Source organism: Crocodylus siamensis, chromosome 14 (assembly GCF_052110815.1).
Source record: "Crocodylus siamensis isolate JL-2025a chromosome 14, ASM5211081v1, whole genome shotgun sequence".
NCBI classification, from domain to species: domain Eukaryota; kingdom Metazoa; phylum Chordata; order Crocodylia; family Crocodylidae; genus Crocodylus; species Crocodylus siamensis.
This window is the reverse complement of record NC_143408.1, coordinates 14,953,531-14,970,813: the sequence shown is the minus strand read 5'-3', so window position 1 is coordinate 14,970,813 and position 17,283 is coordinate 14,953,531. Positions and strand designations below refer to the sequence as shown.

At 42.3% G+C, this 17,283-nt stretch overlaps 1 protein-coding gene across 6 annotated transcripts in view; it reads left to right on the top strand.

Annotated features, from left to right (window-relative positions):
* The window catches only part of CDON (cell adhesion associated, oncogene regulated), a 189,409-nt gene that overhangs the window by 143,670 nt on the left and 28,456 nt on the right, over positions 1-17,283 (top strand). For all 6 annotated transcript variants that reach the window (XM_090027842.1, XM_090027846.1, XM_090027840.1 and 3 more), the window contains 6 exons: positions 3,296-3,588; positions 7,427-7,601; positions 9,060-9,188; positions 13,320-13,526; positions 15,038-15,219; positions 16,862-16,967. In XM_090027842.1, the coding sequence (XP_089883968.1) occupies positions 3,296-3,588; positions 7,427-7,601; positions 9,060-9,188; positions 13,320-13,526; positions 15,038-15,219; positions 16,862-16,967 (1,092 nt within the window). The remainder of the gene's footprint in view (positions 1-3,295; positions 3,589-7,426; positions 7,602-9,059; positions 9,189-13,319; positions 13,527-15,037; positions 15,220-16,861; positions 16,968-17,283) is intronic.

Genomic DNA, 17,283 nt, shown 5'->3' with positions numbered 1-17,283 from the left:
AATGTACCTGAATAAACTTTGGTAGAGTTTGTGCTGGAGTTATTGCTCCCAGACATAGCCTTTACATGTGCGCCTGGGACTGCAGCATGCATCAGCCAGGGCATGCAGCCTTGGTTGGCAGAGGGTCTGTGGGGTCAGCCTGCCAGCGCAGAACTGCTCCACCCTAGCTCAGCATGCTGCAGAGGAGCTGGCTGGAGTCACCTCCAGCCAGCTACAGTGCTGGCTAGTTGACAGGCAGCCCTTGCACTGTAGGACCCTCATGTCCCAGCCAGCCCCGGTCATTGTCTACATGTGTGTTGCACCACAATAACTGCATCATAGGATAGTACATGTGTTGGGCAGTTCTCCAGCGGAGTTACTTTACTGTAGCCTAATAGCACCACATCTGTAGACGGTGACATTTTACAGCTGAGCTAATTAATCAACAGTAAAGCACATGTGTTGTTGAATCCAGTGTAAGGGTGCCTTAATTGGCATAAATGTAATTTTAATTTTAAATGAGCGTCCCTTGAGCTCTGTGCTGCTGGCAAGACTGGTGCCAGTACCCAAGCTAACTAGTCTGCACAGTTAACTAGTTTAGGTGCTCCATGGCTTATACCAGTGCCCCACCTCCTGTATGGTGCCTCTGTCAGTAGAAGGGCATGTATTTAAGAAGAGAGATTGGTATAGAGAAGCCCATTCCTATAGCTACAGGAAGAGTAATACAGAATCTTTCACAAACACAACTTTCACTTCAGAATTTCTACAGTCTTGCAAAAAAGTTTAATTAGAATCCGCTGTTAATATAAAGCATGGTAGCAACCCAGTTTTCTATTGGAGATCCAGGGTTTTAGGAACACTCCTGAAGCCACTTGGTTTACAGCAGAAATAGTGTTGTTACCTGAGAGAAGTTTAACAGAGCGACCCTCTGTTCTTCAGTGGCATGTTCCCCTTCCCCTACCTGCTGAAAAGGCAAGAAATTAAAATACATAAAAAGCATAATCTAGTGAGAGAGAGACCCTGGGTTCCTTATTCCCAAAAGTTGCTATTGTGAAAATATTGTTCCTGCACTGAAGGCACGGTGTAAGGAGAGATCTTGTTCTTTTATTGTAATCGTATGTGTTTGTAATAATATGACACATGCAAGCTTCCAAAAACAGGAACAAAGTTGTAATAACCAGCACAGGGGCTCAGTTTTAAGTTACACTAATCTGCTTTTGCTTCCATATTTGTTTCTAAAGACTTGTCCTTAGATAACAAAATGCAACTGAAAGTCAGTGGGATTTAGGCTCCTAAGTTCCTAAGAGCCATATATATATTTTTTTAAATTCACTAAAGGATTTTGAACATAAAACTAAATTTTTAAACCTTATTCCAGAATTCAACCTGTGTGTGTGTGGGGGGGGGGAATCCTGAGGCTTTGCCTTAAAAATCTTACGGCAGTGAGTTCAAAAAATTAAATGTTTTATATACTGCTCTTTATTGGTTTGAATTTTGTTGCGCTGGTTTCTGCTTAGTGTTTGGATGGAGGTTTTGGGATTGGTTTTGATTCTGGCTATGGGACCTTGCTGCCTATTGAATCATAAGGATTCTAAAAACTATTGACTCAAGGCCAGAAGATGCTTACAAATAAAGAATTTAAGAAGGCTATTATTTGGGCAGGTATATCAGATGTATGCCAAGTGATCTAGGGCCCTCAATCCGAGGCATTAGGTTTTTCTGTTGGCATAGCTCTGCTCGCTCCAGGGGTTTGACTGTGTCAGCTAAGGAGTGTATTCTCCCTCTCCCTACACCCATGCTCCTTGCTGACATGATATTAAGGCTCTGAATCTAGTTAAGTCATTTTCAGTACTTTTGAAATGTTACCAGTCTTAACTAGTGTACACCCTCTCCTCCTTTGTGCTATCCAGTACTGACCGTGATTGGCGTTGCATGTTAATTTCCTTTAAATGCTAGGGATAAAATAGGATGAGGGAATAAAATAGAGATGCAGTGATTAGAAAGCTGAGGAGAAATTTAATCTGGTTAAGTGAGTGAAAGAGGTAATGAAAGAACCCTACCGCGCATACTGAAATGTAAGGTACAGATGCTTGACAAATTAATAGAAAAATTAAGTGTTGTGATGTGTGGTATAAAGCCAGAAATAATTCATGGATCAGAATTGCCATCCTGTGGTATCTGTCTGTCCATGAGTTGAAGCTTCAGGACTAAGTAGTCATGACTGTAGGTGTACGCACACCAGTTAAACGGCAGGTAATTTTCTCATGCATCACAGTCCACTTCCTTGTTCTAGCAGATATCAAACCATATTGTGCCTACCAAGAAATCCTGATTACCCATCACAATACAATATGCTGTCAGATTCTTCAATCAAATATAGTGTTTCTGTCTAATACTAAAGTGTAGTATGCATTACCTTTCTCATTGTTTTATGTAATGTACTAGATGGTGTTTCATAATGAGAATATCAGATAATATTTCTTCTGTCTTAAGCAAGTTGAGGTCTCGCTCTGAAGATTTTCTCCTTATGTTGCTTCATGCTTCAGTCTTGAAACTTTGTAGCATTCCTAAGTGAAAATCCAAATGCTTTTGGGGAACATGTCTTCAATTTGAAAGCAAACCTTTCCTCCCCCTCCACTTCCAAGAAGTCTCCAAAAATAGCAGCCACACTTGTTGCTGGTATTTTAATGGAGGTTTAAAGGAATCTCAGGCAGCCAAGCTAACATTGCTTAGGCTTTACATTACCATGGAATTTGTTTGTTTTGTAAACCAAGTTCCCTTCATTCCCTTCCCCCTTCTAGACCCTGGCAAGTAACATAAATCTGTACAAATCTGTGAAAGAATGAGCAAGACTAAGAACATCTGGTAATCTTAAATTGCAGTGTGTAACCTCAAGAAGCTGCATCATTTCTTGCAGGATTCCCAATACCCAACCTGCCAACCCACTGCTTTTGGGAATTTTGACAAGCTGTGTCAACCCAAATTCCCTGAGAGTACTATATTTGTCTCTAATGTTTTCCTTTACTCAGCTCTTTCTTTATTTCAGAGAGAGCTGCAGAATGGGAAAGGCATATGCATGTTTGTTTTTTTTAGAAATATAGCTTCTTATTCCAGACTGACTCTAAATTAACCTTATTGTTAGTATTCTTTTTTCAGATGAGCTCGATTGGGTTTTGTTTGGCTCTATAATGGTTATTTCTGATAGAAATTGTTCACATCTGAAGCCATTTAATTGCGTTAACAGAATGCTTTTAATGTATCCTGTGATTCAAATTGTTGTTGTTTTATAGAAATAACTAGGACTTTTCTTCTACAGTTCCTTTTGAAACTAGTACAAAAGCTGAAGAAATCACTACTCCAGAGACTGCCCAAAGTGATGAAGGTGGCAGAGATTATGATACAGAAACTGGGTTTTCAAGTTTGCCTCCAACAAACCTGCATCTTGATGAAGTTATTACAGAAAAAAGTCTTGGTGGTGCTTCCCCTCCTGAAGCACCAATTATCCTCAGTCCTCCACAGACTCTCAAGCCAGACATGTACAACCTGGTGTGGCGTTCTGGAAAAGATGGCGGGTTACCTGTCAATGCTTACTTTGTGAAATATCGCAAGGTAATGCTCCTTTACAAATAAAGAATAACTCCAAAGCAGGTAGAGTTCTTACTTTTAGGTTTTCTGAAAAAAGGTAGCAGTATCAGGCCAGAAAGAAATGCAGATATAATTGAAACATGCTTTACTGTGGTCCTACAAACTATCTCTTTAGGGAGGATTCACATTGGTTGCAACTTTGCTTTATCTGAATTCAGTTGGACCTTACTTAGCAGAACTCAAGTTATTGTTATTTCATTGTCGGTCTAATATTATAAGCTTTAATCTGTCTGTCCATAATGCTTTATTTGCGCTCTGATTGGCTGACTGAAACAACCGATCACAGTGCAAATAAATATTTGGATAGGAGGTAGTGGCCATGGTGGCGAGGACATGGGGGACTGAGTGGTGGGGTAAGGCCAGCACAGCTAGCCTCGAACCCACTGCCCTGCTCCCTGGACGCAATGGCAATGGAGCGGACAGAATGGGGGTGAGGCCAGCAGTGTTGGCCTCGCCCCCCGCCCTTGCCCCTGGTTCCTGCAGGTGGGGATGATAGAGGGAAGGGGGGGGGGCGAGGCCACCAGAGCCAGCCTTGCCCCCCCTTTGCTCCTTGGAGGTGATGGCAGCTGTGCAGGGGGGAGTGGGGTTGGGACGCTGCAGGGGGAGGAGGGGTGTGGCAAGGCCACTGGCGCTGGCCTTGGGCCGCCTCGCCCCTTTTCCCTTCCATCGGTGCCACCTGCAGGGTCAACACGGCAACGGTGGGGGCAGGAGCGTGTGTGCCATGGCAGCGGTGGGGGGAGGGGAGGAGTGGGTCCGGGCCTGACATGAGAGGGGGTTGTGGAGGAACGAGCCCACGCAGGGGAAGAAGCCAGCCTGCTGTGACGGTGGGAGTGGGGAGCAGCAGGCCCAGCCTGACCCAATGGAGCGGGCCTCCTACCCCACCACTTGGGCCTGGGCCCACTCCTCCCCCACCCCCACATTTGCCCCAAGCCCGCTTCTCCCATCCTCCCGCTGTTGCCAGGTCGACCCAGGCCCGTTTCGCTCTTCCTCCCCTCCCCCTGCCACTGTGGCCGGGAGCGGGCCTGGACCCTAAGCAGCAAGAGGGAAGGGGGGCTGGAGGGGGGCACAGGTCCCTGCCCACTCCCTCCCCACCCCCCCCAAGTCATTCTTGACAGGCAGTTGGCTAATGATTATTATATGGGCTCTACTGGATTATTATATGGGCTCTACTGTGGGTATTTCCCATGCTTCTGTGCTTTGCTGGTTGCCCCCTCCCCCAGTTTCTGCTACATGTCAGGGTATTTTTAAGATTTCCTCAGAGGCATTGGGTGTTGGCTGCAGCCAAGGCCCTGGCTTTTGGCTAGGGTGTGCCACTGCTTCTGCTGGGACTTAAAGCCAGAGGTTCCTGTCTAGAGAGTTTGCCCCTCCACTGATCAACATGTTTGGGGTCAGGAAGGAATTTTAGCTAGAGGTGTACCAATGCATTGGTCTGATATTGCATTGGCAGTGATATAAAAAAAATTGACTGTCTTGGAAATGATCTGATGTGGTCGATTATTGAGGCCATTAAATGCCTTGTGCATGCGCGCAGCTGCAGTGCAGCACATGGGTGGTAAGGAGCATAGCCCAAAAGCTTGGAAAGCTGAATGCAGCTGGTAAGTCTGTTGTGTTGGAAGGGGCATGAGGGGGCAAATCAAGGCCCCTGCAGTGAGAGAGGAAGTGGGGCTGGCACTAGAGCAGGGGTAGGAGCTGCCCAGCCAGGGGGGAGGGGGCTGTAGCCACCCCAAAATTCGCTGTAGCCACCCCAACTCCCTTTCCCAGCGCCACCGCTTGCACCAAGTGCAGCGCAGCCAGGGCAACCCTGGCCCCAGCCCATAGCAGCAGCCCGCCCTGCCCTGTGCAGATCCGGAGGCATGCACCCCTCCCCACCTTTTCCTCTGGGGGTGTATGCAGTGGCAGGAGCCACACATCCCCATTCCCCCCAGATGAGTTGCTTGCGGCTCTGTCCCGCATCCTGCCCTGCCCCGGCTTGATCTGCCCCCCTGCCCCCACTTCCCTTCCCACTTCCCTTTTCCCTCCCCTTCCACCACAACAGACTTACTAGCCAGACACTGCTCTTCAAGTTGCTGGGTTGCGCATCAGAAATTGGATCGGTATCGGCCGGTATGCCTCATTAAAAATCAGCTCCAATTGATATTGGCCTCAAAGATCTCTATTGGTGAACCCTTAATTTTAGCCCATGGTCAGATTAGTACAGACCGTAGGGGGTTTTGCCCTCCTCTTTAGCAGGGGCATGGCCCTCTACCTGGGATTTCTTGAACGTAATATATTAACACCTTTTTTAGAAGAAGGATGTTGACTGCCATTTTACCTGTGACAGGCTAGGGTGTTATGTCTTGTGTTGTGTCAGGGTTGATGGTAGTTTTACACAATGTTTAGACTGTGGATTTCCATAGACTAGTTTGGATGCTGCCTCAGGCAGAGGGTTGGGATGACCTATGGAGGTCCCCTCAGGCCCTACCTGTCTGTGATTCTCTGGGTGAAACTGAACTTGGATGACCTATATACAACCCTAGTGATGCTAAAAAAAATATTTAACTTGATGGGTCTCGTTATAAATCAGATTTGATACCTGAATCTGGACCATTATATCAGTGTTTTACTATATATGTAAAAGAGTATTTTAAAACTTAAATAACAGGTGAAAGAAAATTAAAGTTTTTAAATCTTGTCTAATTTTTGTCTCAGTCTAGAGAGGAAATGTCACAAGATACTGATCTGGGCAAATCATGGAAATAACATGCAAAGACCTGTTTATGTAATATTTTAATCAGAAATATTTGGTTTATGTAATCACTAGTAATTCACTAGTAATTCTTTTCTGTACTGAAAGCTTTTTAAAATTACGTATTTCTTAGCAAGAAGTTTTATCATGATTTCTAGGACATCACTCTTCTGTCATAATTTAGATGATTTCCTCTCTTTCCAAGATTTTTTTTACTAAAATAATTGGGGAAAAAGGACCTTGTCAGTAAGCAAGCCAAGACCTCCAGGAACAGCTTTCATAATCTATAATATTTAAATTGTCCTTCCATATTTTTGTTAAGGTTTTATGTTGTTTAGCTTGCTTTTTATAGACTTGAAGTCTTTCTCTTTGGCTTGGATTTGAATTAATGTCCTTCTCAGAAGGTCAAGTATTAAAAGACTTATTAGAACTCTTTCCTTTGCATGATAGAGGTGATGAATTCCCTGTAAAACCAAAGCAAATGTAACATTAAATTGTTAACCTTCCTGCTGTTAATTACCACCCTCAGGAAGTTATCAAGCAGTTTAAAATATTTTTGTTGTGTTGTATCCAGTAAACATTTTAAAGATCTTTAAATGTATGAACAGCTGGGATAGTTCAGGGCATGGACCTTTCTTATTTAGGATATTGTCTCATGAAGACACACTCCCATCTAATGGCTATGTGGCATGCTGCTTAAAATCATTCCATCTCATTCTAGTTTCTCCTACACAGGTATTCACAGTAAATACCTGGTGCAGTTTGCACTAATTATCATAGATAGCTGTGTCAGCTAGAGGTTGAACAAATTGGGAGACAATTTCTCAAGCCTAAACATGGAAGAGGGTTGCTCCTTCAAGTCAAGAATCAGATTTATTGAAGAGTCATTGTGAAGGAGTATACATAGCTGTTGCTTATGCTCTGCTAGCCCTGTGGTTAAAGACATTCTTCTTGACACTGTCAAAAGCACCTAAACTAAGTAAAACTAATTGATCATACTTTAATGCTTTGGCATGAGTTCCCAGAAAATATAGCTCGAAAGATTCTCATGTTACCTTGCGGTTCTGTTTCGGTTAGCTGGATGACAGCATCAACGTAATGGGAAGCTGGAATACAATTCGTGTCCCAGGAAGTGAAAATGAACTTCGTCTCACAGAATTGGAGCCTTCAAGCCTCTATGAAGTTTTAATGGTAGCAAGGAGTGCTGCTGGTGAAGGGCAGCCTGCTATGCTTACATTTCGTACTAGCAAAGGTAGGCGCAATTATTATGCCATGCATAATAGGTATCACAAACTTCCACTCAGTTACATGTTTTCACAGACTTGCTTGTTGTAAATTTAGCTTCTTTCCTACCTTGGATAACACATGACACCAGCAGAGACTCCCTATGCCTGACGAAGGGTGTTTGTGCCCAAAAGCTAGCAAAGACCTTTTTTCTACCTATTTAGTTGGTCTAATAAAAGATATCACATCTGCCCAAAGAATCTTGCCTAGCTATAACAAAAACATTTCTGTAGCTTAAAATGTCTGTGGGAGTCTGTAAAGCTGTTGGTGAAAATAGGCCATTCCTTTCATATTTAATTTCATTTCTACTTCATATTTAATTTTATATCTATCACAATGAAGGCTATTAATAATTTATTCTAGTAGATGATGGTATGTCACCATAGTTGTTTAGCAAAACGCACTAAAGTTTTGATTGTGTTGTGCTGCTTGTTCCCAGATGATTTTTTGAAACAAACCGTAGCAAAGGCAGCTACTTTTTTTATTGATTTCTTTGCTGAAAGTAGATAAGCTGGAGTCAAAAAGCAGCCAGCCAACAGTTGGTCTTCACCTCATAGTATTGGAAAAGAAACTCAGTCCTGATTGATCATTCCATTCTGGGTACCCATGTGTAAATTAATGTAATTACTTCTTTCTCAATTGATGAACTCCCTCTAAAAGAGCCCTTATCTTTCTTGAGCAGAAATGTGCATAACAAATTGTTGTGCTAGTTCTGAAACGCATTGAATTGTGAACACTAAACCTATTTAAATAATTTTTTTTTTTTAAGTTTGGGGTTAAACTTGGGGCCAGGTGTTTATTTTCCACTCTACTTAAAACATTACTAATGCAAAGGATTAAATTACTTGCCATAAGATGAAAGAACTAGATGTTCTGAAGTTTTAAAAAATGAAATAACAGAAAATTCAGTAAAAACCTTAATTTATTTCCAGATGCATAGCCATCTGTGGTCAGTGATATCCATTTTAATTACCATTTTTTGGTTTTTGTTAGACCTATTCTGTTGCTATAGTACTTTCATCTGTCCCCTTCTTCACTGACTTGGCAGTTCCAGTGCAGTGTAAATCATTATTGGAAAGCCATGCACAAATAATTGAACTTCTTACGTATCATACAAAGCAAAGATATAGAGGTGGAACAACCATATGCTGCTAGGCAGATATGCAGTAATTATGTAGGCTGCTCTGGATTAAAGTGGTGAGAGGATTTTCTTTCTTGTCTGCTTCTGCGGAGCTTCTCGGTGCCCAGCTAGCCTGGCAAGTGAGACTGGGAGCTGGTGCCATGATTGTATTCCAGTCAAGGATTTACGTCTTGTATAAATGAAGAAAGTGAGTGTTCTGTGAGAGGAAGCTGTGACTAGGTTTTTTTTCTAGCAGTGTCTTAACAAATCACCAAGTTTGTTTATTGTATATCAAACATTTATTAGAAAGAGCACCATCCTCGAAAAACACTCAGGCCCCATCTCCACCAGTCGGCATTCCTAAACATCCTGTTGTTCAGGAGGGGACAAATAACTTTGGTGTGGTCCTTCCAGATCTATCTCGGCATAGCGGAGGTAGGTGTACAGGTTGTGCCTTATTCGTGTATTAAATGTTACAATGCAAAGCAAGATCTATTTAAGAAACTTCTTAATTCCAGTATTACAGTTCTCTACTTCTAGAAGTCTGCTTTTATTTCTGTTTATTCTTTATATCTGTCTTCCTCCTGCAGGTTTTTTCTCTTCTGAAACATGGTTAGTAAAGTTCAGATATAGAGTAAAAGATCATGTGGCTTATGCTTTTGAGTAGTAAGTAATAAATTCATCCCTAGTCAGTGAGGGAGTTCCTTTAAGTAGCTACCTAGGGCTGCCTATACATGTGCTTGCTCACATTCTAATTAGAACACTTTGGAGCAGACTTGATTAACCAGGGGCCCAGTCAGCCCATTAATCCAGGGCCTGGTCAGATTAATCGAGTCTGTTCCACCTTTTAATTAGAATGCTTTAGTGTTGCCTCACCATCACGTGTATTAAGCCCCTGCACATTTTAAATGGCGGGTATGGTGCTTTAACTAAACCTCTTGTAGAATGATAAGATTAGATAAAGTGTCCCAGGACCACTTTTAAACGTACAGCAGCTTAATATATGTGATGGTGAGCTGTTTTAATTAGAGTGGCTGTCTGGGAACTACTCTAATTAAAATGCCCGCACCCCCAAGCACATGTATAGGCAGCCTAAGTGTCTCCAGCCATTGTTATTTAACAGTCAGTTTGTAAAAATGAGACTGTGCATTTCTAATGAAAAAGTTTGTTAAATACTGGGAATATCTACACATGCATTTAGGGTGAAGCAATGACTCCCGGAGCCCTTTAAGTCAGAGTAAACTGCTCTCAGGCGCAACATCTATACGTGTGCCTAGGACAGCACCAGTCTGAGCCAGGGTGGAGCCCTCAGTTGGCTGGGCTGACGGTACAATTTATGCCCACAGTCAACATCTACACATGCGTTTCAGTGCAGTTATTTACTCTGCCATAGGATGGTATTCTCAACACTACTATTTTATGGCAGAGTAAATTAGTTTGCTGCATCCTAATACCGGCACACGTGTAGACACGATGCTTTAGCTAATTAGTCTACTCTGCAGTAAAGAGTACATGTAGATGCACCCACTGAGAAGTTTGACATTGGAGCCAGCAAGCGGGAGTTTAATTCAGTGAACATTTTAAAGGGCATTTACTTTTAATTTAGTTAGTTTTAACTCATTTTTTTTAAATTAGTGTCATACTTCCCCCCAGATTTTCATGGCTAATTTGTATAATCTATGATACCTTTTTCTGTGTTTATGGTTTTCTCTCAACTAGCTTGCAAAAAGCCCATGTGCATAAGAGCAAGGGAAATAAGTGACATATGGGTTTTCAGTTTTTGCCAGAATTACTGTTCCCCCAGTAGAAAACAGAAGTGTGCAGAGGTTCAGACTTTCTTACAGAACAAAAATGTCTGTTCTGGGAGAAAAATAACCACCAAAGCAACCAAGGTTAAATTGCTCCTAGGAGAGTTTCTCCCAGGAGACTGAACATCTGCACACTTTTGCATAGCTTAACTCATCCTCAGGACTAGGAGGAGTGGAGCTGGGAAAAAGGCTCTTGTGCCTTCCCAAGACTGGGGTCACTGGTTTAGAGAAGAAATGGTTGGGGTAGTTGCTCCAACCTGTCCCATAGACCAGGAAGGAAGGTCAGGAGCAGCTGCCAGCTACTTCTAGCCTACTTCTCATCCCAGAGTTCCTGATGTGAAAAGTAGCCAGAGGCTTTGGTCCGGCCTCAAGGGGAGTATTGCGTCCAGTTCTGGGCACCGCACTTTAAGAAGGATGTGGCCTGCCTTGAGAGGGTTTGGAGGAGGGCCACCCACTTGGTTGGAGGGCAGCAGGGGGAGGGGAGAGGCTGAGGAACCTGAACCTGTTCAGCCTCAGCAAGCGGAGGCTGAGGGGGGATTTGGTGGCTGCCTACAAACTCGTTAGAGGAGATCAGCAAGAAATAGGAAAGGTCCTATTCCCCTCAGCAGCACCTGTGGTGACAAGGAACAATGGCCAGAAGTTGCTGGAGAATAGGTTCAGGTTAGAGATTAGGAGGCACCATTTCACTGTTAGGGTGGCTAGGATCTAGAACCAGCTTCCTAGGGAAGTGGTCCTCGCTCCTACCTTGGGTAAATTCAGAAAAAGGTTGAATGAGCAGCTGTCTGGGGTTGTATGATCCCAGCGTGTGCTCCAACCAGTGTGGGGGCGGGGCGGTCAGACTAGATGATCTATTCAGGTCCCTTCTGACCCCTAACTACTATGAAACTATGAAGCTTTGCTGTGCTGCTCCTTCTACTCTGCTGCCAAGCACCAGGAGCTGATAGAAGGGAGTGCTACACCCTGCTTGCTTCCCCATTCCCCTCCCCCTGCCACTCAGCTGAGCAGCAGGGGCAGTGATTGAGAAGCCAGCACAGCTGGCAGCCAGGCAAGCTCTGTTCTCAGCTCTCCCTTGCCTCCCCCTGCTGGCAATTTAGAAGCCAAAGGGGTCAGGAATCCTGCTTGGAGAGAGCCTCCATACGCCCAGCTCCTGACCATGCTGGCTTTTCAGTCACTGCTTCTGCCACTCAACTGATATGGAGCAGTGTGGGGCGAAGCAGGCTGCTGTGCCCCTGTGGCAAGACACCTGGAGCCTTGCCACTTTTGTGAGTGCTCCCTCTGCTGCTGTTGACCTGGAGGAGAGCAAGCAGGGAACTACTCTGGGGAGAACTAGGAGGTTTCCCACCACAGGATACTTGTCCTGCCAGTCAGCTGCTTGGCAGGATGGGAGGGGCATTCTCCTGCTTTTCTCAAGCTGCCAGTTGCCGCGTGGTAGCCTACCCCCTTCCCCAGCAAGGGAGAGGACAGGCTTTCAATTAATGGATTCCCCTAAAGGTGGTCCAGGGAGCAGCCCTTTTGTACCCCCTGGCTGGAGAGCATGCCTGTGAAGCTCTCCATCCAAGGGGCTCGAGGAACTTCCATACAGTTCAGCTCTCTGGCTGTTTTTCTACCAGAAGAAATTGAATGTTGTTTTGAAAGTAAATGCCATTTTGAAAATCTGTCGTCTTTGTATTTTTCTAGTGATAGTCAAGTTGGGTTTCTAACCATAGCACATATATTTTCATATAGGGTCATATAGGTGTTAAAGGTGTTCCTGTAAATATCTTACTGTTAAATAATCTTGAGCTCCCTTCAGCAGAATATGACTTGGTTATTGGGGAGTTGTTAGTGATGATAAACAATATGAGCACAACAAGTACAGCATTTTAGAAGTGTCCAGCTCTCACAAATATATGTCACTTTTGAAAATGAGGGTTAACCTTCTAGGTGGCTTGGGCACTTTTTACAATTTTTACTCAAATAAGCTCTTAAGAATTTCAATCCATTTAGTACTTGAAAAACTTTTGCCTTTCTATTCCATATTAAATTCCTCCCTTTTTGCTGCCACGCTGTTTTAACAATATATATCAACCAGTGTAGTGAAGACTTAAAAATGTCTTTTTGATCAGATATACTAACACCGCCTCTTTCCATTCTCTCTGTTCCCACTGCTGTCTGTAACTTCAAGTGAGTGCAGTAAGTATTAATATTTCTTGTTGCATGCTTTCTCACTTTGCTTTTTCCCTTGCTACTTTTAAATAATATTAAAAACAATCCAGTCCATAGTACCATTTCTGACTTAATGTTTTCCTGAGTCTTGAAATTTCAAGTTTTTACTCTTATCAAGTTGTTATTGGTAATTTAGTATGTGTACATCTTTTTGTAGTACCAAGCAAAGGATTAAACTACTAGCCATGTCCATTTATATATTTGGTCAACAAAATGATGGAAGTCCCCTATTTTCCGGTAACATACTACTATTTAAGAATATGTTTTTATCCAAAATTTAATTGTTAGTCTGCAAAGCAATCAACATGGACATACATATTGCCATTTATTAAGTTTTGTATAAAACTTAGTATTGTTATTGAAGGATAAAGCAACAACTTGAGATGCACCTTTCATTTTGTATAATGGTGTCCGGAAATAAAGGATTTGTGCTCTGTGATGTTTGACATAGTTGCTCTCATTTGATTAAACTAATCATAGATAGTCACCATGGAGAACAAATTCGTGTTTTTTCTAACTCCCTGTGTGAATATTCTTCAATTTCCTGTTTCAGTTCCTGAGGCTCCAGATAGGCCTACTATCTCAACAGCATCTGAAACATCAGTCTATGTCACCTGGATCCCACGAGCAAATGGTGGCTCCCCTATCACTGCTTTTAAAGTAGAGTACAAGCGTATGAGTCGAAACAGTGATTGGCTAATTGCAGCTGATAATATCTCTCCATCTAAATTGTCAGTGGAAGTTCGTAACTTGGAGCCAGGTATTAAACTCTCTTTACACTCCCAGTAGTATATTTTGTTCCTTAATGATCATTCTTTTGTAAGGAAAAGCTGATCTGAATTTTTTTTTAAATATCAATCCAGTGGGTGATACTTGTTTAAGATTAAGATTACTAATTATGTAATAACAATTACATTTTAACCTGTAGTTGGCTTACCTTTAGTTGGGAATTCAAGTTACTCAGATTGAAGCTGATATAGCTTTTTTTTTTTTTTTAAAAGGAAATTGTTGGCCCCAATATTTTTCTTGCTGAGGTTTGCTAGTGATTGGTGTATACTTGCTTTAAGCTTTTCCATTGATTGTCATCTCTAGTAACAACTAGAGGTGCACTGATACATTGGTCCATACCATACCGATAAAAGGAAAATTGACATTATTGGCAATTGGCTTTTTTTGGCTGATGTGGCCAATAATGTTGCTGGTAAATGTTGCATGCATGTGCACAGCTGCAGCATGCACTTGGCCAGCCTAGCACCTTGGAGAGAAGCATGGGGCTGGTAAATCTGTTGGGAAGGGGTGAAGGAAGGAAAGGGGCCTGGTCAAGAATGGGGGCAAATCAAGGCCCCCACAGAAAGGGAGGGAGTGGGGCAGAGGCAGGCAGTGCTTGGGTGGGTCATGGGACAGAGCCACAAGTGCCACATCTGGGGGATGCTCCTGCTGCTGTGTGCAGGGTGAGGGCAGGCTGCTGCTGGAGGCGGGGGCCAGGGGAAGTGCCAGCCTTTTCCCTGCAGGAGGTTGGAATGGGGCTGTGCTTGGGGCGGGCAGCGGCAGCACTGGGAGTGGGGGTTATGTGCCTGCCCCCATCCCAGCCCTACTCCCTCCCTCATCATGGGGGCCTCCATCTGCCCACCCCTCTATGCCCCTCTCTCCCCCCCACAGACTTACCAGCTGGATGCTGTTTTCCAAGTGGCCAGGCTGCATATTAGCAATCAGATCAGAATTGGCCGATGTGGCTCGTTAATAATTGGCCATCAGTATTGACCCAAAAAATCTTTATTGGTACACCCAATAACAACTAAATTTACATAATGATTATAATGTGCTTCCCTGCACAATTCATTATTTGTTTGCTGGTTAGTACTATTGGGCTAAAGTACAAAAGAACATCAGTTACTATTAACTAGACAGAAGTGCAAGGATTTTTTATAAGTAAGTGAGGGGAGTACCAGTGTCTACAGTCTCCAGAATTGCAAGCAAACGGTTTTGTGAGATGTACTTGCCCAAATTGTAACAGATAATACTTGCTTAAGAAGGGAAAAATAACTAGTTCTTGCCTTCAGACAGAAAATTCCTTTTCAGTCTTTCAGAATAGCATGAAAGAATGTTGTACCATAGTTAAGCATCTAAAACCACTGAGATCTATTAATTAGCAAATAATTTTTACTAACTCAGAGAATAGAGGCCTTTCTATGTTATGTTTGAAATGCTTTTAAAGCCTTTTTTAGTGTTTTTTTTTTGACTCACCTAATTTTCTCTCTCTGTCTTTGAAAGGGGTCATGTATAAGTTCCGTGTGATCGCTATTAACAATTACGGAGAAAGCCCACGAAGTGCAGCTTCTCGACCTTATCAAGTAGCTGGCTTTACCAACCGTTTCTCAAATCGCCCCATTGCAGGACCTCACATTGCCTACACTGAGGCAATCAGTGACACTCAAATTATGTTAAAATGGACTGTAAGTGCAACTAATTTTTCTCGTTTTGTACCTATGGATTGATTCTTGCTGCTTTGGCAATTCACTCTTACGCGGATAAAGAACAAAGCATTCAAGTTTAACAAAATAATTGACTATTTTGAGGATCATGGGTGATACAGGAAAAGAACACTCCACTTTCTTCTCTGTATATTTGACATTTTAAAACTTAGAATATGAATTTTCTTCTAATGGATGTTGATAGCAACAACCTTAAGTCTTCCAAAGAGTCAGAAGGTGCTATGTGATAGATTGCTATTAATATGTACACTCTAGGAAGTCCTAACCAAGTCTCAAATCCTATTTTCAACTCAAAATTTTCTGTGAGCTACGAATGATGAGGAAACAGCCAATAAGAATTCCATCTTGCAAAAAATTCCCCATTTCCTGTAATTTCATCTTTCTTAAATAAATACTTTAGCGTCCTTATTGAAATCCAGCATATGCAAGCAAAAAGTAACAATGTTTGTGAATTATAGAACACAAGGTATTTAGGATAATTTAGAATCTTTAGTTCTACAATTTTCTAAACAAATCCAGCTGCAAAACGCAAAGAAAAAATATTTTAATCAGAATTCTATGATTTGAATTCAAAAGCTGTGAAATCCGGAAGTCGGTGTTATATGTGTACATTTAGCTCTGCATTACGTTCAGCTGTCGGAAGGATGACCACAATCTGTTTTCAAAATTCAGTGATTCTTATAAGACTTTTTTCATTCTTAATTTCACTGATTTCATTATCATGATGGTCCTGGTTTAGCTTTATTGATTCAAGTGCTTTTGAAAATTATCTGAGTTTGCATTTTTAAAAATGACATTGCATGAAAGTGCCTTTCCCCACTGAATCATAAAGTTGGCACCAGATCCACATTCCTTCCTATGTTTCTTATGGGTGCCACAGCATGGGGCTCTTTTGTGCAATTCAGAATTGCAACAGTCCTTCCTCGTTCTTTGGGACACATTGGATTGGGTAAGATGTGCTCTAACAATTCACAGCATTTTATTTGACTAGATGTTCTACTGTTTCACCGTAGCTGCAGCTATAGATGCAGCACATCTTCCTGCACTTCATTCTGTAAAAATTTATATGAAAAAAATCTACTATGCATTCTGAGAGGTTTATTTTTTCTTTTTTTTTCCAACTTCATAATCCTCTGTCAAATCCACTATGATATTTTTCTAGCACTGGATGTCACTTAATTTACATAGAGTTGTTTTAGTTTTTAAACCTCATCTGGTTCAGTTGTAAGGATGTTCAAAGTAATATTTTAAAATGTTTTTATGGTAGGTAAGGTGTGTTGGGTAGGGAGGTTGTGCTTTTTGCGGGGAGTGAGGGAAGGGAGGAAGTATTATTCTTGTACTTTCAGTTCAAAGCGTCCGGGAAATTCAACCTTGGACAGGCTAGCACACAAAAATTATCTATCAAATTGGGCAGTTTCAGACACCTTACGACTTTGGAATGGAAAATGGGAATTGAATGAAAATTGTTATACCACAGGAAGTTCTGTGATTTTTTGCATCTGTTTCTGACTGAGGAAAATTTCTTTTGATGTTTAATATTGTTCAATCATCATAAAAATATCAGGTTTATTTTATAATGCATTATTTTGGTTCTCTTTTCTAGTACATTACTTCAAGTAACAACAATACGCCCATCCAAGGATTTTATATATATTACCGCCCAACAGACAGCGACAATGATAGCGATTACAAGAGGGATATTGTGGAAGGTATGGCATAGTATACACAAGTCTTTGTACACACCACAAAATTGGCCTTGAAAGCAGCTTAAATGCTCTGTTGCACCACTTTAATGGTGTTGCTGTTTGCACGTTCGGTGGCGTACTCTGCTTTAAATGACTTTGGTATGTAGGAAGATAAAACACCTCCAAGGTGTTTTGGTTTGCTACCTGACAAAGAGCAACAGTACGTGGGGTTCTGGAAGCTGCCGTGCGCAGGGCTTGATGAGCCCCTGCGCAGCTCGGGCTGTGGGACCTGACAGCAGCCTATTCAGGCAGGCTCCGCTAAAGGAAAAAAAAAAAGCAG